At 34.6% G+C, this 26,070-nt stretch overlaps 1 protein-coding gene across 4 annotated transcripts in view; it reads right to left on the bottom strand.

Annotated features, from left to right (window-relative positions):
* Nucleotides 1–26,070, bottom strand: part of LNPK (lunapark, ER junction formation factor) — a 75,391-nt gene that overhangs the window by 7,471 nt on the left and 41,850 nt on the right. For all 4 annotated transcript variants that reach the window (XM_060621808.3, XM_060621809.3, XM_060621806.3 and 1 more), the window contains 4 exons: nucleotides 13,988–14,200; nucleotides 2,898–3,003; nucleotides 1,536–1,606; nucleotides 211–381 (listed from right to left, as the gene is read on the bottom strand). In XM_060621808.3, coding sequence (XP_060477791.1) covers nucleotides 211–381; nucleotides 1,536–1,606; nucleotides 2,898–3,003; nucleotides 13,988–14,200 — 561 coding nt within the window. The remainder of the gene's footprint in view (nucleotides 1–210; nucleotides 382–1,535; nucleotides 1,607–2,897; nucleotides 3,004–13,987; nucleotides 14,201–26,070) is intronic.

Genomic DNA, 26,070 nt, shown 5'->3' with positions numbered 1-26,070 from the left:
GGATGCTGCTTAACACAGGGTAACCTACATTTTAAACCTGAAACACATCATACCAATCACACAGGAGGGCTGAGTATCAGAGCAATAGCTGATATATGCATGCTGCAAAATCTGATAAATTAATCCATTCTTATCTAAAAGCATTATGCTTTTAATGTTAAATAGCAAACATTATTAAGAGATAAAACTTTTTAATTAACATATTCATACCTTCACTGGTCTGGTTCTCTGACGAAATCACACTTCCTGAGGGCAAGGGACCAACTGAACTTGAGCTTTCCACTGCCTGCCTCTTCTCAAAACTAAACTCTGGAAGTCTTGGAGCCTGAGGTCTAGTTTTTCTTGCAGGATTCAAGAAAAAACAGTAGGCACATCGAAAAGCTGCAGAGAATTTTTTTAAAAAATAAACCAAACCACAAACCAAAAAAAAAAAAAAATTCAAGGACTAATCAGATCATTCTCAAGATTACTTTTGCAAATAGTCAAAGAACCCTTCAAAAGTTATTTATCCCTTGTGAAACTACATCTAGTTTTAATAGCAATGCCAGGTGCTCTAACAAAAGCTAATTTTAAAGCATAATTTCTAATTATTATTAGAATTAGAATATTAATTTTAAAACAGAAAAGTCAGAGAAAGACAGATATATGTTTTCAGTCATATGAGGAATTTGAGAAACTTAACAGAAGACCATGGGAGAAGGGAAGGAGAAAAAAGTAGTTTCAACCAGAGAGGGAGGCAAATCATAAGAGACTCTTAAATAGAGAGAACAAACTGAAGGTGGATGGGGGGGGGGTGTTGAGGAATACGTAATGGGCATTGAAAAGAACACTTGTTGGGATGAGCACTGAGTGTTGTATGTAAGCAATGAGTCATGGGAATCTACTCCCGAAGCCAAGAGCACACTATGTACACTGTATGTTAGCTAACTTGACAATAAATTGTATTTTTAAAAATAATAAATAAATAATAAGTAAATAAATAAATCAGAAAAGATGGTAAGTTACACAGCAGGTTATCTAATAACAAAATAATATTAATATTATGATCCAAATGTATTACAGAAATTACATTTCTAGTCACTATAATCATTAGGGATTTTAAAATCCAGAACATTGCTCACGTGCCCAAGAAACTATAGTATGTCATATTTAAGAAACATAAGTAATTTAGTACAATAATTTTTAATAGTGGCTGCACATGAGAATCCTCTGAGGAGCTTAAAAAAAAAAGCTTGGACCTACCCCAAATCAATTAAAACAGACTCTTAGTTGGTGGGTCTTGGGCATGGTATTTTTAAAAGCTCTTCAGGTGATTCTGATGCACAATGAAGTTTGAAAAGACCTAGAAGTTGTACACTATATGAGGAAAAAACCTGCATTGTTGTTCCTGCTTTGCTCTGTGTTCTAAAATAAGGACAATATGCCTTAACAATATAAACAGAGCACCTAAAACAAAGTGACATTACATGGGACTTGGCATAGGATGAAATATTTAAGAGTAAAATATTTTAATCTAAATGCCCAATAATTCTTACCAATGTATTCAAATTCTTCTTTCAAAGCCATTCCATTATGAGAAAAACACTGCTGACATATAAGGGCATACCTACACCAAAAGGAAAAATGAACAGATCAGTTACAAATGCAGACAAAGCCCATGAAAATAGCCATCACAGCTAACCAATATTTTACACAGCTAAATATGCCATAACAGACTAAATGTTACTTAGTAAACAATAAACAATACCCTTTAACCGTAACAGCCAAAATTTCAACCTTTCTAAAATATAATTTATACACAAAACGAAAAACAAACTAAGCAACAGTCAAACGAATATATCCTTACTAAGGTAACAAACATATTCAGTAACAGAACACTTAAATTTCAGTACTTCCTAACATATATTTCTGACGATAATAGACCCAAAATCCGTGGTCAGATTAGATTGGAAAAGATGGAACCCCTTAGTGATTCACAATGAATGTTATTAAAACTTCTGAAAAATAAATAAAACAAAATAAAATAAAATAAAATAAAATAAAATAAAATAAAATAAAATAAAAATAAAACTTCTGAGAAGTCTGTAGTAAAGAAATGAATTTGTTTAGTCCAGTCCAAAGGTTAACTTCCAAACATCACGATTGCTGTGTCTATCCTAGTTATACATCTTCCTCATTTCCTATTTATACATTCTCTCTGTTCTCTGTGTATGCACTTAACACTTGGCCCGACCAAACAACAACTTGTCTGTTTTGAATAATATACAATTATTACATTAACATTAAATTCTAGTCCTTTTATTGAAATAATATTAACCAATAACCTTGTCAAATATTCTAGTCTACTATCCTAAAGTATTTTTGAAAAGTCTATATTATGACAGTTGCTCTGCTCACATCACCCCTATCTTCCTAGAATTATTGTAAAAATCAAATAAGATAATAATTGGAAAACTATTTTGAAAACCATAGTGTCAAACATATCTAAATTGTCCTCGTTGCCATTAAAATCATTACCATCACCGACTCCCATACTGACATCTATAAAACCCCATTTCTTACAAACTACCAAGTTTTCACTATTTGTGTGCTCTTCAAGTTTAAAAGTTTCAAACAAATGATTTAATTTCTCTAAAAATAATCTTATAGTAGGGTTACAACAGTTTTTGTTCTCTCTATATATTTTTTTGTATTTTATCAAAACTCTTACCAAAAAACAACTGAGTATGTTCTCTTTTACAGGGACATAAAATATTCTATTATGTTCTAAAATCAGGAAACAGGAGTCACAAAACCATAGAATGCCTAGTGTGCATGCACGCACACACACACACACACACCCTTTTGACCAATAAACTTCTTCATTTTCATTTACCTACCACCCTAACAAACATTACCTGTTCTGTGGACCATCACCAACTAAATATTCAACAATTCTATCCAGAGCACCTCGCTCTCGGGGGAGAATGGGTCTTGCTAAAGGTGGACCTGGAGGATGAAGACCTAGTAAAGGAACAATAAAATTTATTTATATAGTTATTTTTACATAATACATATTTAAATATTACTCACATATTTATTTATATGTATAAAATACATTTAAATTTTAATTAACTTACCAAATACTATCCATGCTTGTCAGAACTTTTGAAAGATTTTAACAAAAATAACAGCAATTCTTATAAATCTCTTCAGAGCATTCAGGTTTTCATTAAAAATATATACTACAAAATATGTTAAATTATGTTCTATATCAAAACCGTCAACATAATCTATTAAGAAATGAAGCTACATTGGTTTCTGTACAAACTAATTTTTAAAATGCCCAGATTCTTAAAATCTTATGTAATAACAAATTAGGAGACTTCCATTTGGGGCAATAATAGAGTAAAACAGGGGTCAGATTTACCTTCCACCTAAAACAACTAAAATACTATGCAAAATATATTATGAAACAGTTGTAAGGACATTAAAAATCAGGCAAGGTAGGATAAAGATTCCTGAGAGACCAAAAGCAAGTAAGATGAACCTACAATTGCCCCAGCTTGTTGCCTGGAGAAAATCTCTAGGCAACAGCTCAGGGAGGGTAAATCCAGCTGAAATGTATCAGTCTCCCTAAGTTTGAGAAGATAAAGCTGGAACTCTAGGAAGACCAAGGCAGCTTGGGTTTACAGGAAGAGTACTAGAGAGAAGAAAATGCACAGAGCAAGAACACCAAAGATCTACAGAGGATCCCTGAGACTATTCAACAGAGTACTGATTGGTACATGTGTATGATGAAACTGAGGACAGAGAAAGAATTGCCCCCAAATATTAAAGGTAATAGTGTTCACATGGGGCCAAAGTATAGCACATTCTCACCAACCAGAGTGGAAAACTTCATAACTCACAGGTCACTGGGTAAGCATTCAGAGGACCTTTGTATAGAGACATAAAAACATCCAGTGTTCAATAACATAAAACTTAGAATGCCTGATATCAGATTAAAAATTATTAGACATGATGGGGCACCTGGGTGACTCAGTGGGTTAAGCGTCTGACTTAGGCACAGGTCATGATCTCATGGTTTGTGAGTTCAGCCCTATGGCGGGCTCTGTGCTGACAGCTCAGAGACTGGGGCCTGCTCCGGATTCTGTTTCTCCCTCTCCCCCACTCACGCGCTGTCTCTCTCAAAAACTAAGCATTAACCAAGAACCATAAAATACCTAGGAATAAACCTAACCAAAGATGTAAAAGATCTGTATGCTGAAAACTATAGAGAGCTTATGAAGGAAATTGAAGAAGACACAAAGTAATGGAAAAACATTCCATGCTCATGGATTAAAAGAATAAATATTGTTAAAATGTCAATACTACCCAAAGCAATCTACACATTCAATGCAATCCCAATCAAAATTGCACCGGCATTCTTCTTGAAGTTAGAACAAACAATCCTAAAATTTGTATGGAACCACAAAAGACTCCAAATAGCCAAAGTAATACTGAAGAAGAAAACCAAAGCAGGAGGCATCACAATCCCTGAGTTTAACCTCTACTACAAAGCTGTAATCATCAAGACAGCATGGTATTGGCACAAAAACAGACACATAGACCAATGGAATAGAACAGAGAACCCAGAATTGGACCCACAAATGTATGGCCAACTAATCTTTGACAAAGCAGGAAAGACCAGTGGTAAAAAAGATAGTCTCTTTAGCAAATGGTGCTGGGAGAACGGGACAGCAACATGCAGAAGAATGAAAACTAGACCACTTTCTTACACCATACACAAAAATAAACTTAAAATGGATGAAAGACCTGAATGTGAGACAGAAAACCATCAAAACCCTAGAGGAGAAAGCAGGAAAAAACCTCTTTGACCTCAGCCAGAGCAATTTCTTACTCAACACATCTCCAAAGGCAAGGGAATTCAAAGCAAAAATGAACTATTGGGACCTCATCAAGATAAAAAGCTTCTGCACCGCAAAGGAAACAATCAACAAAACTAAAAGGCAACCGACGAAATGGGAAAAGATATTTGCAAATGACATATCGGATAAAGGGCTAGTATCCAAAATCTATAAAGAACTCACCAAACTCCACACCTGAAAAACAAATAATCCAGTGAAGAAACGGGCAGAAGACATGAATAGACACTTTTCCAAAGAAGATATCCAGATGGCTAACAGAAATATGAAAAGATGTTCAACATCACTCATCATCAGGGAAATACAGATCAAAGCCACACTGAGATACCACCTCACACCACTCAGAGTGGCTAAAATGAACATATCAGGAGACTATAGATGCTGGCGAGGATGTGGAGAAACAGGAACCCTCTTGCACTGGTGGTGGGAATGCAAACTGGTGCAGCTTCTCCAGAAAAGTGTGGAGGTTCCTCAAAAAATTAAAACTAGAACTACCCTATGACCCAGCAATAGCATTGCTAGGAATTTACCCAAGGGATACAGGAGTGCTGATGCACAGGGGCACTTGTACCCCAATGTTTATAGCAGCACTTTCAACAATAGCCAAATTATGGAAAGAGCCTAAAAGTCCATCAACTGATGAATGGATAAAGATATGGCTTATATATACAATGGAATACTACTTGACAATGAGAAAGAATGAAATCCTGCCATTTGTGGCAACGTGGATGGAACTGAAAGGTATTACACTAAGTGAAATAAGTCAGTCAGAGAAAGACAGATAGCATATGTTTTCACTCACATGTGGATCTTGAGAAACTTAACAGAAGACCATGGGGGAAGAGAAGGGGAAAAAAAAAAAAAGCAGTTACAGAGAGGGAGGGAGGCAAACCATAAGAGACTCTTAAATACAGAGAACAAACTGAGGGTTGATGGGGGAGAGGGGAAAATGGGGGATGGGCACTGACCCATAAATTTAATTAAGTTAAAAAAAAAGCATTAAAAAATTATTAGACATGCAAATAAGCAGGAAAATACAACCCATAATGAGAAAAATAACCAAAAATGACCTAGAAATGACAGTTTATAGAATTAGTAGACAAATACACATTATTTTAAAGCTTTGTATTTTGTTGGTTTTTTTTACATGTATTTATTTTTCAGAGACAGACAGAGCATGAGTGGGGGAGGGGCAGAGACAGAGAGGGAGACACAGAGTTCGAAGCAGGGTCCTGACCCTGAGCTGTCAGCACAGAGCCCGACACAGGGCTCTGTGAGATCATGACCTGAGCTGAAGTTGGACGCTTAACTGACTGAGCCACTCAGGCGCCTCAGTAGACAAATATATGCTTATTATGACTCTATTCTATACGCTTGAGAATCTACAGGAAAGATTCAATGTGGTAGTAAAGAAATGGAAAAATTTAAAAGACCTAAACTGAACTTCTACAGATGAAAACTATAATGTCTAGGATGAAAAGTCTGCTGATGGGATAAATAGCACTTTGGATATTACAGGGAAAAGAAAAAGTAAATTTGAAGATATAGCAATAGAAACCATACAAAATGAAACACAAAGAAAAGCCTATAAATTTTTTTAAAAAATCATCAGCAAGCTGCATAATATGCATATAATTGGAGTCCATAAGAAAGGAAAGAGAAAACAGTACTGCAAAAAAATAATGCACAAAAATTTTCCAAATTTGATGAAAGCTATAAACCCACAAATCCAAGAATATTAACAAACCCTAAGCACAAGAAATAATTTTGCACCAAGGCACAGATCATCAAATTGCTTAAGACCAGTGATAAGGAGAAAATCTTAAACACCGCCATAAAAAGGTGCATTACATACAGAGAAACAGAGATAAGAATGACAGATTTCTCATCAGAAAATAAGAAAACCAAAAGATAGTAAAACAATATTTTTAAAGAAAAACTATCAATTAGAATTCCGTATTAGCAAAAACATCTTTTAAAAATGAAGGCAAAATTAAAACTTTTTCAAATGTACAAAACTGAAAGAATTCATCATTTGCAGAACTGCACTGTAAAAATGTTAAAAGAAGTCCTCAGGCAGAAGGAAAATGACATCAGACACAAAGTGGGATCTATACAAAGGAAAGAAAAATAACGAAAATGGTTCCCATGCGGGTAAATATAGAAAACTTTCATTATTTAAATCCCTTTAAAATATAATTGATAGCTTAAAGGAAAAATAACTCTTTTTGTGTGTGTGGTTTACAACATATCTAGAAGTAAAATGTATGGAAATAATAGCACAAAGTCCAGGAAAGGAGAAACCTAAGTATACTGTTGTTAGAATCTCAAACTACTTGTGAACTGGTATTATATCACTTGAAGGTGAACTGTAAGTTAAAGTATATACATATAAGACATATGTAAACCCCAAAACACCCACTAAAATAATGTGAAAAAGGGGCACCTGGGTGGCTCAGTCGGTTAAGCGTCCGACTTCGGCTCAGGTCATGATCTCACAGTTTGTGAGTTCAAGCCCGCGTCGGGCTCTGTGCTGTCAGCTCAGAGCCTGGAGCCTGCTTCGGATTCTGTGTCTCCTTCTCTCTCTGCCCCTCCCCCACTTGTGCTCTGTCTCTCTCTGTCTCTCAAAAATAAATAAATGTAAAAAAAAAAAAAAAATTTAAATAACATGAGAAAGCAATACAGTTAGTAAGGCAATGAAAAAGGATAAAATAAAATAATAAAAGATACTCAATTCAAAAGAAGGCAGAGAAGTAATAGAACAGAAGGGACAAATAGAAAAAAAAAAATAAATAGCACAATAGAAGACTGAAACTCAAACCCAAATATACCAACCATATTAAATGTATGTAGCCCAAACATCTCCATTATGAGCCAAAGATGTCAGAATAGATTAAAAAGCAAGACCTGATATATGTTGTTTCAAAAAAAAAAAAAAATTAAAATACAAAGATACAAGGGCGCCTGGGTGGCTCAGTCAGTTGACTGGGTGGCTGAGTCATGATCTCACAGCTGTGAGTTTGAGCCCCACATCAGGCTCTGTGCTGGCAGCTCAGAACCTGGAGCCTGCTTCAGATTCTGTGTCTCCCTCTCTCTCTGCCCCTCCCCTGCTCACACTCTGTCTCTCTCTCCTTCAAAAATAAATAAACATTGGAGTGCCTGGGTGGCTCAGTCAGTTGAGTGTCCGACTTTGGCTCAGGATCTCACAGTTCAGTTCGTAAGTTCGAGCCCCGCATCGGGTTCTGTGCTGACAGCTCAGAGCCTGGAACATGCTTCAGATTCTGTGTCTCCCTCTCTCTCTGCCCCTAGCCCACTCTCATTCTGTCTCTGTCTCTCTCGAAAATAAATAAACATTAAAAAAAATTTTTTAATAAAATACAAAGACACAAATAGTTTAAAAATAAATAACAGAAACAATATATATAAATTTCCTAACACTAATCAAAAGAAATCTGGAGTAGCTGTATTAATATCATTATCAGGGATAAAAAAGGGTAATTTATAATGACAAAGGAGTCAATTTATCAAGAGAACACAATAATCCTAAACATACATATGCATCATAATGCGCTTCAAAACACATGAAGCAAAAACTAACAGAAGTACAAAAAGAAATAGACAAGTATATATTTGGTATATATGTAATCTATATATGTATACATAATAGTATATACAATATATATACACAATAATATATAAAATATATATATAACAGTATATACAACATATATATACAATATATATAATGTGTATATATATAATAGTATTTATTTATTTATACACGCAAAATAATGCGGTTGGAGATTGAGCTTTCTCTCAATAATTGACAGAATAAAGACAGAAATCAGTAATGACGTAAAAGACTTGAACACCACTATCTGCTACCAACTTGACCTGACATTTATAGCCACTCTATTCAACAGAAACAGAATATGTATTCAAGTGAATATAAAACATTTACCAAGCCGGATGATATTCTGAGACATAGAACAAGTTTCAGTACACTTAAGAAGATTCAAATACAAAGTATGTTTTCCGAACACAATAGAATTAAATTAGAAATCACCAACAGAAAGACATCAAGGAAATCTCCAAATAACAAATCTCTAAATAACATACATTTAAATAACCGAGGGTTCAAAGAAAAATCAAAATGGAATTTTGAATTGAATGAAAATGAAAAAACAACATATCAAATTTATGATATAAAGCTAAAGCAGTGCTTAGAGGATAATTTATAACACTAAACATCTATGAAAGGGGGTAAATCTAAAATTCATGAACTCAGCTTCCGCCTTAAAAAACTAAAAGAAAAGAGCAAATGAAACCCAAGATAAACAGAATAAAGGAATAAAGAGTAAATAATAAAATAGAAAATATAAAAATAATTGAGAAAATCTGGTTGTTTTGAGAAGATCAAAACTGATAAACCTCAAGCCAGACTAATCAGAGAAAAAAAAAAAAGGTAAGATAAAAAATACTATCAACAGGAATGAAAGAAATGGCATAAATCTAAATTATAAAGATATCAAAAGGATAATAAGAGTATAATGAATAGCTTTATCCCAATAAATTCAAAAGTTAAGTGAAATAGACAAATCCTTTGAAAGACCACCAAACTACCACAGCTTACTCAACAAGAAACCGGTAACTATTCAGCATGCTAAAATTTCATTAAGAACTTTATATCTATGTTCCTAAGGGATATTAGTCTGTAGATTTTTTTTCAACTGAATTTTTAGTTTGAAAACAAAAACAAAAAACCCTCCACAAAGAAAACACCAGAGTCAGATGCTTCAACCTGTCAATTCTACCAAACATTTGAGGAAAAAATAATATAAACTCTCCACAAACTTGTCTGTGAAATTGAAGATGAGAGAATACTTTCTCATACGTTTGATAGCAAAATCAGACAAAGACATTATTAGAAAAAAAAAATACTGTTGACCAATATCCCTAAGGAAAATTAATGCAAACATTTTTAACAAACTTTTAGCAAATCAAACCCAACAATATATATAAAAAATAAAACACCATGACTAAGTCGGATTTATCCCAGGGAAGCAAGATAGTCTAATATTTAAAAATCAATGTATTTCACTGTATGAACAGACATTAAATAAACTAAAACCCCATTATTAGCATCTCAAGAGATGCAGAAAAAAAATATGATAAAATCCATTATCCATTATTGATAAAAGTCTTCAGCTACCTAGAAATAAAAGGGTACTTCCTCAACCTGATAAAAGTTATCCAGATACAACAAAACAATAACAACAACAACAGAAAAAACCCTACAGTTAACATCATGCTGACTGGTGAAAAAGTAACTTCTTTCATCCTAGGATCAGCAATAAGGCAAGAATGTCTGCTTTTGCAATTTCTTTTTTTTTTTTTTTTTTTTTTTTTTTAATATTTTAAGCAATCTCTATACCCAACATGGGACTTGAACTCACAACCTCAAGATCAAGAGTCACACACTCCACCAACTGTACCAGCCAGGCGCCCCTGCTTTTGACACTTCTACTTAATATTATACTAAAAGTTCTAGCTAGTGCAATAAGGTAAGAGTAAGAAACAAAAGGAATCCAGATTAGAAAAGAAGTAGAAATTACCGTTATTCACAGACAATGTAAGAGTCTATGTAGAAAATACTATAGAATCTATTTAAAAACTAATACAACTAATAAGCAAGTTTAACAAGATTACAGGATACAAGACCAAAATACAAAAATTAATTGCATATATATATATATAAGCTTATAATATATATATAATATATATAATATAATTAATCATATATATATATATATATATATATATATATATATATATATATAAGCAATGAACAACTGGAGATACCAAAACAAAGCCATTTACATTAGGATCAAAAGTTGGAAACAATTACATATACATTTAACCAAAAAAACATACAAAACCTACACACTAAACACTACAAATCATTGCTGAGAAAAACTGAAGATCTAACCAAAGAGAGAGACATACTGTGTTCATGTAATAAACTAGGCAATATCAGAAGAGACAAATGGAGAATAGAGAGTAAAAGAATAACATAGTTTGGGGGGGGGGCTTTTTCGTTACTTTCATTTTTATTTGAGAGAGAGCACACGCAAGCAGGGTACAGAAGCAGGGAGAGAATCTTAAGTAGGCTCCGTGCTCAGCACAGAGCCTGATGTGGAGCTCAATCCCACGACACTGGGATCATGACCCAAGCCAAAATCAAGAGTCGGATGCTCAACCAACTAAGCCACCTAGGCGCCCCAATAACCTAGTTTTAATTAGTGATTTACATCACATAAACACATCAACAACAAAAATGAAGAGTTATGAACTGTAACTCCACAAACTTTGAAAACCGAAAGAGAACTGTTTGTAGGAGATACTCTGAACTGAGAGACAACACAGAAGGCAGCACTAAGAAGAAAGTGAGAGAATAAAATAAGTGATGTTTGCCTTTGTAAAGCAAGGCAGGATGAACACAAAAATAAGATGGGCAGCAATGAAGGTTTACATGAAGACCTCACAGAAGACTTTGCAACAAAATGAGACGTTGCTGGAATAAGCCTTGCAATACAAGGATACAAGGTTTTCAAAATGATTCTGACAAAAACCAAAGTTTAAAAGTAACAATACTATGTTAATGTTTTAAAGGATAATAAAAGAGATTTGCTTTGTAAATCACCACAAACCTAAAGGCCGTTGCCATCTAAAAAAGGGCAAATGATGTCAAAATTGTAGCAATTAACAAATGAAATTTAAGTTGTAGAATAAGTTCTTAATATAACAAATCAAGAACATTTTTTCAGATTTCATCAGATATTAGTTTACTTGTATTAACATTCAATTGTTATCATCAAAAAGTAAACCTGGATGCAAACACTTAGATAATGCACACTCATTATCAAGTTTTCAACTAGAATAAGTATGCCAAATTATATCTTGAAAGCCTTCAAGTCAAATTACCTTTTGCTGGAATAGTTTACTTCTACATGTTTAAAATGAAAATGTCCATAAAGGAATCTGGATACATAAAACAACAGATTTCATAAAAAATATCTTAAATGCTGTGCATACTGATGACTTTTAAAATAACACATCTTCACATTTATGCTGTTATGGATAACGGTAATTAATACAAACATCAAAAGCAATCATTGTAGGAATACTGGTCATTTTTACACAGCCTGGCAAATTATCAAGTACCTGCTGGTTATTAATTTTCAAACATATGGGAGCCCTGTGGTAATACACATTAGATTGATTCTCTTCCACAAATATGGCATAATGAAAAAATGAATTATTAATCTTCTCTATAAGAAATCATTTAACTCATTCATATTTTTGGCAATGTACAACTTAAATACTCTTCTACATGGAAAACAAAATCAAGAATATTAGTAAAATATGCTTTATTTACATGATCATGAAATTTAGGCCATTTTCCCTCTATAACCCTATTCTTATACATGCAATACAGTTTTTATTACTTTATACAGGTTTCTCCCTCTCTCTCTCTCTCAAAATAAATAAATACACGTTTATTTCCTTAAAACTAATTAGATACACAAATGTATATAATTCATGCATTCTCAGGCAAGAAAAAGTTCTTTCATAACTTTTCAGTAACTAAGAACTTTACAAATCATGTGTATTTCAAATCAATCAGATAATAACAGAAAGATAAATAATTTTCAATCAACTTAATTTTTCTAAATTTCACAAAATACATGGCTGCCTTAAGTGACATCATTATATGTCAAATTGAAAGTATTTTTTCAGTAACTACTTTAAAGTTATGACTTATATACATTTAATTTGCAGCCAGCTTTCTTAATTTGTTTATAAATTAACAGTTTTCTAAAATCTTATGCTCCTTTTTTTTTTTTTACGCAAAGCAGGAAAAAACTCTACTGTCATAGTAACATTTAGATTGCTTTTATTATATAAGTGCCCTGTATACTTGATATCAACTACTCACTAGCCTCAAAATCATTATAAATTATAGGTTAGTAATTACTCATGAAATAATAGAATTAGAATCATGAAAAATTAGAATTAAATATCCTAAAATAAGATAAATAGGGGCCCTGGGTAGCTCACTCAGTTAAATGTCCAACTCCTGATTTCAGCTCAGGTCATGATCTCACGGTTTAGACTGGGCCCCAAATCCAGCTCTGTGCTGACAGCATGGAGACTGCTTGAGATCCTCTCCCTCCCTCTCTCTGCCCCGTGTGTGTATGCGCGCTCTCTCTCTCTCTCTCAAAATAAATGAATAAACTTTAATAAATAAATAAAGACAAGATAAATCATTTACTACCATATTCAAGAATATGACATGGAAATTTATATAAAATAATGTGATCTGCTGAAGCAGTAGATTTCCATGTACCATCACACTCCAAAAGAAATAATAATCAGGGTAATATAATCTATTACACTTCAAAAATGGGGTCTTCCCCTAGAGCTCTACCACACTGAACAAAGAAAATCCAAAGAAATGAAATAGTAAAGGCAGCATGTTAATTTAATAGAACTTTATGCTAAAGTATCTGTCAGAAAATACTAAGGTTCTTGGCTTAATGAAAGAAAAATCTACCAGCCCATAGTAACAATAATAGTACTGTAGACTACAATGCAGAAATAGTCTTCCTGGAATATGTTGTCATGCTTAAAAATGTATGTGAAGAGTTTAGCAAAAAACATGAATATATTCCAAAAGTGTTCTCTTCTATCCCCATTTTATATAAATCTGGAGCCATTCTAAATCTGAATATAAAAAGATATGCTATACTGTTGACTACAGAATACTACAAAGTTTTATTGCCATTTAAACAAAGAAGCCATAACAGTTAAATGAGCTCAAGAAATAGGTTTCAGTATCACAAGGTGCCAGCTGTAAAGAGTTATGGCTAATTGAATATGGAACTCCTGCTTAATCAGATAACTGCTCTGCTATTTCCAAATGAAATGCCATTTCCATACTGCCTGAAAATGGCCCGTTTTATTGGTAACCAGAGAAAACAATATAAACTGTAAATAACATTAAGTGCTCTGTTTACCCATTCCAGGCACTGAAGTAGCAGGGGATCCAAGACGTCTTGGTAACACATTTGATGATAGGGCTGGAGTAACAGTTCTTTCTGGGGGTCCACCAGGGGCTGAACTGTCCTTTGGTGGTCCAGGAGATACTGGAACTTGTGGAGAAGGGCCCTGGCTAGAGCTTGCTGGTGTTGGAGAAAGGTTTCTCTGAGCTGCAGTTCGCTGACGAATCTCTGAGAATAAGAATTAAAAAGTGTATTTTCAATTTAATATCTGTATTAGCCAATACCACAAATGACACGTTTAGTGAAATTCTGTGGCACCAGAAAGCATCTCTAGGGTGAAGACTTCTTATAATAAGAAATCTATAAAATGTACATTGAAAACTGACTATAACTGAGTACTCCATTTCTGATCCTATACTTCCAACTGTATATATTTACACAAAAAGCCTCAATCTATCACAGGTATCACTTTTCAAAATAAATTCAATGAAAATAAAACCATCCCCAATTATGTGTCATGTCTTTTTATAGTAATCCTCTCTAACTTATGATGAAGGAAAGAAAGTTTATTAAAATTAGTGAAAACTCTAATGAAAATGGCAGATTTTTTTCAAGATAAGAAAAAAGATAACTAAGGAATGAATGAATGAAGTATATTCTAGAATCATCAAATAATTTATGAGGTACTTAATCTAAGTAGTCACAGAAATACTATTAGGTACCATTCCCACTCTCCTTATATTATTAACATCCTTTTGGTAATTTTTTTTTGTCAATACATTCAATAAAGGAAAACTTCCACTCTGCATAAACAGTATCATCACAAATAAATCTAAATAAATCTCATCTTTTAGTTGCAGAAATTACAAGATTTTCTGTATTAGGGGTTGGTAAATGTGCCATATCCAGGCTCCTGCCCCTTTTTATAGTTTTATTAACACATGACAACACTCTTTTTTGTTTACATATTGCCTATAGCTGCTTTAGAAGAGCTGAGAAGAGACCATATGACTGTCAGAGCCATTTACTATATTTACTATCTGTCCCTTTACAGAAAGTTTCATAATTCCCTACTCCATAACATTTCACTTCTATCATTTCCCCTTCCCACCATATCTTACTTGAATGTCAATGGTAAGATCTCAAGTAAAGAAGTGCTTATAGCTTTTTAATTCTACATATCACCTTAAATTATCACAAATCTTTGAACAGTAGGCTGAAACTAAAGAAGTTAAGTTCCAATTGGCATGACTGGTAAAAATGCATACTTCCAGAAGCAAAATATTTTAAGTTTGGACTCTGTTTGGCAGTTAAAGATTTTCATTAAAAGTTCACTGTCACTAAAAGTATAGCTCTAGCATCAGATTTCAGTTTACTACAATCTAGTCTACCAGCTAAGAACCTGGGCCCTGTAATCAGAAAAGTCTGGTTAGAATCCTACAGCTTTACAAGACCTTAGATGGGATAACTTCACTAAACCTCTTTTCTTCATCTGTAAATTCAGGATAATAATATTAACTCATAGAACTGTAATAAGGATTAAATAAGATAATGTCTGTATTGATAGCTCACATTTACTGAATACATCCATAATATTTCAGATGACAGTGTTTTCACACAAAGTATTTTCAAATGACCAGTTAGGGTGTTATTACTGAGACCAACTAATTTTCCTCTGGCTCTTAATTTAGTCTCTAACCTAGCCACTGAAATAATAAATTACAAGCAGATCATCATTATAGAAATGGAACTGTCTTTGTATTTGGTGATTTTCCATGCAGTTTGGAAACTTTCAGATTTTACCTGGACTAATTGTATCCTAATATCTCTTGCAAATTAGCTGGTTACCTAATTATCTTTTACTCACAAGGAACACCTTAAGAGGTGGTAACACATTAGGAAAGCCATTAAATGCTGCAAAAAGTACTGAGGGGCACCTGGCTGGCTCAGTCAGTACAGCATGCAACGCTTGATCTCAGGGTCATGAGTTCAAGCCCCAGGTTGGGTATAGAGTCTACTTAAAAAAACAAAAAAACAAAACAAAAAAAAAAAAAACAACACACAAAAGGTACTAAGATCAGTGAAATTATATTAAGATTTGGTCATTTGAATTGATTTCATTTTTTTTTTTTAACGTTTATTTATTTTTGAGACAGAGAGAGACAGAGCATGAACGGGGGAGGGGCAGAGAGAGAGGGAGACACAGAACTGGAAGCAGGCTCCAGGCTCTGAGCCATCAGCCCAGAGCCCGACGCGGGGCTCGAACTCACGGTCCGTGAGATCGTGACCTGAGCTGAAGTCGGACGCTCAACCGACTGAGCCACCCAGGCGCCCCTTAATTGATTTTAAAAAACAAGGTATCAGGTACTGCAAATCATTTTTCAGCCAATTTTCAGGTAAACCATAACTCAAAAAAAGACATTTTCCTTCCAGATAAATAAAAGTTTAACATGTATTAGACTATATTAAAAGTAGCTATTAAGATTTGAAACTGCTTCCTCTAAATGCGCATCTACCCTGGAGCACTTAACTAAAGTACCCTTTTAACATCAGCCATGTAGGATTGAAAGATGAGGTCTGTAACTAGCTAGTTAACAAAGGACACCATGTGTAGCATTCCATGAAAGAGACCCTTGGCTTAATAATTTCTAAATCTAAATTTAGGCAGAAAAGGGAGAAAAATGATATAAGAGAGTCAGGAAAGGGAGAAAACATAGTGTCATTGTTTTCAAAGGAAAAGCAAGTAACAAAGAATTAGAATATCAATAGGTGAAAGTACCTAGTAGTACAACATCCAATCTATAGTTGGTAAGGTGTTATGAAATATTCTGGTAGTCTCAATTTAAAACATCTAAGATTTATCTACTTTTAGTCACCTGCCATTCACAAATGCTTTGTATTATAATTTCTCTAAAATGTTTATGGTATTCAACTAAGTATTATATTGTTATATTCAACATTTCCTGCATTTAAATGTAAAATACCATCCCCCCAAAATATTTACCAAGCATTTCACATCATTCTGGCAAAGTATCATAAAGAGTGTTTCATAAATTCAAGTCTTCACTACAAGATGTTTCAACATCCTTATCTGTGATCAGTCACTGATTCAATAAAAATCACATTCAACAAGAATGAGTACATGTCTATATTTTTAAATTCCAAATGAAACAAATAGAATCTGAATGAGATTAAAAACCAGTACATTACAATAAACAAATTTTAAAATAATGAAAAAACAAGACAGTTGTTAAAAAGCATAGACTGCCAGAAATAAGTCAGAGAAAGACAAATACCATATGATTTCACTCACATATGGAATTCAAAAAACAAACAGATGAAGATAGGGGCGAAAAAAAGAGAGAGGCAAGCAATAACACAGACCCTTATCTATAGAGAACATACTGAGGGTTGCTGGAGGGGAGGAGGGCAGGGGAATGGGTTAAATGGGTGATAAGTATTAAGGAGGGCACTTGTGATGAGCACTAGGTATTATATATAAGTGGTGAATCACTAAATCCTATACCTGAAACTAATATTACACTGTATGTTAACTAAGTGGAATTTAAATAAAAACTTGAAACTAAAAAAAAAAAAAAACAAAAAAAAAAACAACCAGACACCGGGATCAAGCTGTGTGGATTTAAGTTTCAGCTCTACCCTGTTTATTAGATGTGCATGCAACCTTTTCCAAGTTGATGACAACTTTCAGTTCAGTTTCCTCATAATAGGAATACTTAACCTCTTACGGTTATTGTAAAGATTAAATGAGATAAGCAACACAAAGGGCTTAACCAAAGCACAAGTACTTAATAAGTACTTAATAAACAATAACTATTAGTAGTATTCATCTGAACTTTCCAGAGATTACAATAAATCAAAAGCTAAGCAACCTACAACTTCTAAAGCCATAATTAAAATAAAATGTAGGTATTAATGTACAAATTAAATGTTTTCCTAAAGTTATTTGTGAACTGACTTAAACGTGTAAATTCACAATTTATGCAAAAACTTAAATCTATAATTCTAGCATATTATCGATAATTCTTGAGATAAAAGTTCTAGAAATCAAATAATTCTCTTGATTTATCAGATTTTTACATACTGATTCTTTACATGTAGAGGGTTTTGTCTTCATTTCGGTATTAAGCTGGAATAGGAAGAATACCATATTATAGTTAGGAGACCTGGATTTTCATCCTAGTGATACCACCAGTTCCTTATGTAGATAAAAAGTCTTTTATCTACTCTGGGTTTCAAATTTCTTTAAAGAGTGTTGGCAAAACTACAAAGATGATCCTCATATTTTCCCTAGCACTGGTCAAAGGTTTTCTGAACACTGTGTCCGGTTCTAAGCCTCATAAGAAAAAGTGTCAAGAAAAAGCTTTTGAATGATTCACATATGTAAATGCGGAGATTTTTAAATTGGGGGTGAATAAGGCTCTTTATAAGTGATTACTAAATGTAGTTCTGTGAGATATAAGGGATATATCTTCAGAATTTCCATTGTTAAATGTATATAAACTCTGGTCTCTAATGTTTAAATTTATATGATTCCTTTAAACAATCAAAATAATAAAGACCATGGATCTGACATCTCTTTTACTTTCAAAATTTTCTGAACTCTATATTCACTGTACCATCTTCTACATATTCTACTCATGCTAAGCTACTTTAAACTCAGCCTCTGCCCTATTTCTCCACTTAGATAGTTTTCTCAATAGGTGGATGCCTTTTAACAACAAAATTACTCCATAACCTCTTCCTTCCCATAGAGGCAAAGCTTTTGGGAGGGAAGAAAAACTTCCCCAACATTTCACTTCTCAACCCAACACAATCTGTTTTTTGTCTTTCTTAGCTACAATATCACTTACCACTTACCACTGAAGACACCACTGCTTTGGTTACCAACAAACCTACACCATTACTGTTAACAGCTACTCTTTAAGGAATCCCTATTATCTACTAGGAACTACACTAGGTGATTAATGTGAGTTTACTAATTTCATCTAATATTTAAACCAACTCTTTGAGATAATTCTCATCCTTAGTTTTCAAAAGAAGAAACTAAAGCTCAAAAGCTAAGCAACTTGCAAATTCTCACAGTAAAATAAGAGATGGAGGCAGGATACAAATCCCAGTGTTTATTACAACAATGCCTTCAACTCTGTTATAACTTATCAGATTCAATGGCCTCACTTGTCTTCTACTCACCTGACCCTTTGCAGACTATGACAGCAGATGCATCCCTAACTACACTTCAACTTTCTAGGTGCCAGTTTAGTTCTGCTTTTAACTTTAATCATTCCTTCTTTTTCCTGGGCTCCTCCTTTTGCCATCTACCCTTAAATGTTAATATTCCCTGGAGTTCTGCCATAGGCCTTCTTACTCTGTTTTCTCTCCCTGGGCAATTTCACTCAATCCCATGGTTTGAATAACTATCATCTATATGTCCCAATCGTTCCTAATCTGTACCTATAACCTTAACCTTCTTCCTGAGCTTCATATGAAATAATCAATTACCTATAAACCATACCACTTAGATGTCACTTGACTCAACAAATCCAAAAGCAAATCCATTATCTTCTACACAAACGTACTACTCCAAGTCTTATGCTTATCTTGCTTAAAACATCTAACCAGTTGCCAAAAACCTAGGTGATATCTGGACCCCTCTTCCCACTCCCCACTTTCCAAATCTAATTGTCATAAAATCTTGTCAATCTAATCTTAAATCTTAATTATCTCTTAAATCTCTTCTTTTTCAACTCCTTTGCCACAACTTTATATCCTGTAGGCCTTTATCTCTTACCTATATTAGATTATATCCTAATCCATCTCCATGTCTTCAACCTTGTTCTCTCCAAATCCATTCTCCATATTACAAAAAAAAAAAAAAGTGTTCTTTCTAAAATGCAAAGCCTCCAGTGGCTTTCCATGTCACATATACAATAAAGTCTCAAACTCCAGAATGTTGCATACAAAATGCTTCATGATCATCCTTCCCTCACATAAACACTACCTCCCTTTTTTGGGCATACAGCACTATTTGCAGTCTCTTAAGGTAGCCCATTGTTTCCCTCTTCTTATCTTTGCATGTGAAGTAGACCTGAACAGTCCTATCCCAGTGTGTTCTCAAGGCACACTGTTACTAAAATTTATAATGCATTGTGATTTGTACCTACCACCTTCATTGTGGTCCTTAATACGTTAAGATTATTTACGTGAGCGCACCCTTTTGAACCAAGAGCTCCTAGACAGGAACTGCATCTTAGTAGCCCCAGGATTTGGTAAGTAATTACCACAGAGTGTGAGCTTAATAAACATCTGTGAAATAAATTTACTTTCCACTTGCATTTCAAGATTAAATTTCCAACTGCCTGTTATCCAACTTAGATGGTATAGTAGGCAGAAAAATGGCCTCCCACACATATGCACATTCTCATCCTCAGAACCTACAAATGTTATGTCACATGAAAGAGGAATTAAGATTGCAGACAGAATTAAGATTGTTAATCAGCTGAATTTGTGTTGCCTGCTTCATTGAGAATTTCAGCCTAACTTCAGGAGGCCATACAAAAAAAGCCAACTTCAAGCAGAAAATATGCTAATCACATATGCCATTTGCCAGCCTATAGTTTACTATTTGTGTTGTTCTGCTTTTTAAATTAATAATAAATTTTCTTATATTATTTTATAAACAAATAATCCAATTTAAAAACAGGCAGAGAACATGACTAGATGTTTTTCCAAAGAAGACACAAAGATGGCCAACAGACACATGAAAAGAAACTCAACATCACTAACCATCAGGGATATGAATATCAATGCCACTGTGAGATATCACCACACACTAGTCAGAATGGCTAGTACCAAAAAGACAAGAAATAACAGGTGTTGGCAAGGATGTGGAAGAAAGGGAACCTTTCTACAATATTGGTAGGAATGTAAATTGATGCAATCACTATGAAAAACAGTATGGAGCTTCCTTAAAAATTAAAAATTTAAAAGTAGAAATACCATACAACTTCCACTTCTGAGTATTTACCAGAGAAAAACAAAAACACTAATTTGAAAAGTTAAATACACCCTTATGTTCAACGCATCATTATTTACAATAGCCAAGATATGGAAGCAACCTAAGTGTCCATCAACAGATGAATGGATCAAGATGTGCCATTTACACACACACACACACACACACACACACACACACACACACACACACCTATACATATAATGGAATATTATTCAGCCATAAAAAGGGGTGAGAACTTGTCATTAGCAACAACATGGATGGACCTACAGGGTATAAAGCTAAGTGAAATAAGTCAGACAGAAAAAAGACAAGAACCATGTAATTTCACTTATAATGTGAAATCTAAAAAAAATAAACAGGGATGCCTGGGTGGCTCAGTCAGTTGAGAATCCAACTCTTGATTTTGGCTCAGGGGAGCCTGCTCAAGATTTTCTCTCTCTCTCTCTCTCTCTCTCTCTCTCTCTCTCTCTCCGTCTCCCACCTGCACTAAAATAAAAACTAAATTAAAATAAAATAAATAAATAAAATGAACAAACAAAATAAAAAATAGACTCATAAATACAGACAACAAACTGGTGGTTGCCAGAGAGGAGGGGAGGATAGAGGGATGGGCAAAATAGGTGAAGGTGCTTAAGGGATACAAATTTACAATTATAAAACAAGTAAGCCACTGGGATGAAAAGTACACCATAGGGAATACAGTCCACAATATTGCAAGAACTTTGTATGGTGACAGACGGTAGCTACACTTAGCTTGGAAAGCTAACGTACACAATTGTCAAATCACTATGTTGTACACTTAAAACTAATACAATGTTGTATGTCAATTGTACTTCAGTTGAAAAGAGGATGTTTGGCAACACCTGGGAGGCTCAGTCAGTTGGGCATCCAACTCTTGATTTTGGCTCAGGTCATGATCTCATGGTTCATGGGTTCGAGCCCTGCTTGGGGCTCTGTGCTGACAGTGTGGAGCCTGCTTGGGATTCTCTCTCCCTCTCTCTCTGCCCCTCTCCCACTCATGGTCATGCTCGTTCTCTCTCCCCCAAAATATATAAACATTAAAAAAAAATGTTTTGCTTTATAATTCTTTATCTCAACATTTACTTTTTTCATCACCTTGATGGTTTATTTCTACTTAGTCTCCTACCTCTTTCAACTTTAAACAACCTGCACCTGGCAGCTCACCAACATCCCATTTGGTAAATTATTATTTTACAACATTTAAACACAATTTGTTAATTCTAAGAAAAAGTTTTCTTTTATTTCCTTCAACTCAGCACGTTTATTAAGCAACCACTCTGAGTAAAGCACCACTGAATGGAATGCAGAGTTGCACACAGAGGTGGCAAGCAAAGATCACACAAAAATCATGAAACAGCAGGTAAGTGCCATAAAAAAGGAACCAACAAAGTGCCATAGAGGGCCCTAGAATGGGGAGATTAAACTCAGTGATGGGATGAAGGAAGGGTTCATGGGAATGGGGCATTTAAGACGAACACTGAAAAATGGATGGAGACATAAATGCCTTTGTTACCTGTATTAAGGCACACGTGGCAGTTTTAAAATACAAGCCCAGGATGCTTTGGTTTGCCTGCCATCAAATGGGGGATGGAGGACGTCTATGTCCCCTCCCTTGAATCTGTTCCTGTTTGACCAAGAGAATATAAATGTGCCAGTTTTCAGGACTATTTTCTGTCTCTTGGGCTGCTTGCTCTTAGAATCCAGCCACCATGTTGGAGCAAGCCCAAGTGACCCCATGAGAGAACTCCATGCAGAGAGGAACTAACAGCCAGCACCAACTTGTCAGCCATGTGAGTAAGCCATCCTGGTAGTAGATGTTCCAGGCCCAATCAGGTAGATCCAAAAGATGTGAGGCAGAGATGCTCAGTCTCTGTCAAACCTTGCCGGGGCGCCTGGGTGGCGCAGTCGGTTAAGCGTCCGACTTCAGCCAGGTCACGATCTCGCGGTCTGTGAGTTCGAGCCCCGCGTCAGGCTCTGGGCTGATGGCTCGGAGCCTGGAGCATGTTTCCGATTCTGTGTCTCCCTCTCTCTCTGCCCCTCCCCCGTTCATGCTCTGTCTCTCTCTGTCCCAAAAATAAATAAAAAACGTTGAAAAAAAAAAAATTAAAAAAAAAAAAACCTTGCCAACACTGAAAATTCATGAGCAAAACAAATGAATGTTGTTGTAAGCCACTAAGTTTTGGGGTGGTTTGTTATTCAATAGATAGCTGTGTGGGGCGCCTGGGTGGTTCAGTCGGTTAAGTGTCAGACTCCTGATTTTGGCTCAGGTCATGATCTCACGGTTCGTGAGACCGAGCCCTCTATCGGGCTCTGTGCTGACAGCATGCAGCCTGCTTACGATTCTCTCTCTCCCTCTCTCTCTGCACCTCCCCCACTCTCTCTCTCTCTCTTAAATAAATGAACATTAAAAAAAATAGATAACTGCAACAGTATAGATATGACACTTAAGAACATCCCAAAAAGTAAATTTACTATTTTACAAGTGTTTTCCAGATTTTTTAATCAAACATACACCTCAAAAAACAGTAAAATATGAAGTATCGTTCCCTTTGCTATCAAGATCAAAAACAGTGATTTCTACTTTAATCTTCCACATATGCCACGTAACACAAGTGAGTAAATTCTAAAAACCTACTTAAGAAGTTATAATCCATTTCCTAGAGCCATTAAATTTTTCTGCAATACTTATTGATTTCAAATTTAGCTGTGGCAGAATACAATTGACTTTTCTTTTGTTAATGTCATTAGTAGAGATGCAGGGTTATGTACAAAGGTAAAAAAGAATGTATAGGTGACTTCCTTTTGAAACAAATATAAGAAAGTCTGTTAAGAATTTATGGTCATAACTTAATCTTAGAACTTTGCCATTAAAGGTAACTGCACCATTTTCAAGTTCAAGCATCCCACTCTGAAAGCACAGTTACCCTTCCAGCTTAATTTCTCAATTATTCTTTCAACTCCAGAGGGATCTATAATCCATTAGTTATTAAAGGGGTCAGCCAACTTTTGTAAAGGGTTACATAGTAAATATCTTAGGCTTTGTGGACCACATACAGCTTCAGTTGGATATTCTTATTCTTCTTTCTTATTTTTTAGAACACTTTAAAAATGTAAAACCAATTCTAAGGTCAAGAGCCATATAAAAGAGATCTTGTAATTCAGACCCCTGTATCACTACTACCAATACCTTTGATGTCCATCACCCGCCTCTCATGTCTTTACTTCCCTCATGATCATCTTAGATTCTACAATATATTGTCATAATCACTCCCTTGCAAACAATTTCACCACCCTGCCCCTTTATCACTTTATTTAATCCATTAGTCAAAACCCCAACCCTGGTTAAAACCAACTCTCTTCCTACTCCATGCCTCTGCCCATACAGCTAAACAACAGGAAAACATGCACAACCATGCTTTAAATTCGTGACTGTTTTTTTTTTTTTTTTTTTTTTTTCCTTCCCCTCCCCCATGGGTTTCTGTTATGTTTCTCAGGATCCACATAAGAGTGAAACCATATGGTATCTGTCTTTCTCTGTATGGCTTATTTCACTTAGCATCACACTCTCCAGTTCCATCCATGTTGCTACAAAAGGCCATATTTCATTTTTTCTCATTGCCACGTAGTATTCCATTGTGTAAAAAAAAAAAGAGGTTAGAGCGGGAGAGAGCCAAAGCATTAGAGACTGTTAAAAACTGAGAACAAACTGAGGGTTGATGGGGGGTGGGAGGGAGGGCAGGGTGGGTGATGGGTATTGAGGAGGGCACCTTTTGGGATGAGCACTGGGTGTTGTATGGAAACCAATTTGACAGTAAATTTCATATATTAAAAAATAAAATAAAATAAAAAAAAATAAAAAATGAAAAAAAAAAAAAAAAAAAGTAAATTCGTGACTGTTAACTTTAAGTGGACTTTAGTGTCCCCTGGCATTCCTACATTTTCCTAATCCATTTACTCTCTTAGTCTCCTAGAGACCTATTTTATATATTCTCTTCAGGGCCCCAACAATGTCTCCCCCATTCTCACTCTCATTAAGAAAATAGATACAATCAGAAGAGAATTCTCACTACCTACTTGTATCTGCCCATGTTCTCTGTCTTCCCTTATTATTGATGAACTATGCACGCTCGTATCGAAAGCCAACTCCTGCACTTGTACACTAAATCCCATTCCTTCTTGCCTCCTTACGGACTCTCTACCAATTGTCCCCACTCTCTCCATCATCAATTATTCCATGTCTTATAGGCCATTCCCAATAGCACACAAATTTCTTACCAACCCCAAATATCTAGATTTCTTTATCCTATAGAATCTATTCAGAAAATTATACTTGCAAATATCATTTTTCATTAATTCCAAACTTTACTACTTTTTAATCTACTAAGAACAAAGTCTTCCCATCTCTCAGTCTACGATTTCTACAGAACTAGAAAGAATGCTAAGATTCTAAGTACCGTTATCATTCTATTAAATGTAAATATGTATATATACACATATATCTACCTTTTATGTTAATTTATTTCTTCATATCAAATGATTACCCTGATTTTCTAATATTAAGCACCCACTGATAAAAATTCCTTATAAAAAAGGGTCAAGACTAATACTGTCAAGGTCATGAAAAACAAGTCTGAGAAACAAGCACAGCCAAAAAAGCCTAAGAAGACAAGTCAACTAAATGCAATGTGGTATATCCTGGATGAGATCCTGAAACGTAAAAAGAACATTAAAAATAAATAAATAATAAATAAATAAAAAACTAAGGAAATCTGAATAAGCTATGTGGACTTTTAATAGTGAATCAATATTGGCTCATTACCCTTAACAAATGTACTATGCTAATGTAAGATGTTAGGGAAAACTTGGTACAAAGGTATATGGGAATTCTTTGTACTAGCTTGGTAATTTTTCTGTAAATCTAAAAATATTCTAAAACATTAACTTTATTAAAAAGAAGGTGAAGGTCAGGTTAGTATTGTTCCCAGTAAATATTATATTCCTTTTAATGCTAAACCTAAGAAAACCAAAGAATACTATT

Source organism: Panthera onca, chromosome C1, assembly GCF_046562875.1.
Source record: "Panthera onca isolate mPanOnc1 chromosome C1, mPanOnc1 haplotype 2, whole genome shotgun sequence".
NCBI lineage: Eukaryota > Metazoa > Chordata > Mammalia > Carnivora > Felidae > Panthera > Panthera onca.
The sequence above is the reverse complement of the archived record's forward strand: the minus strand, read 5'-3'. Positions and strand labels throughout refer to the sequence as shown.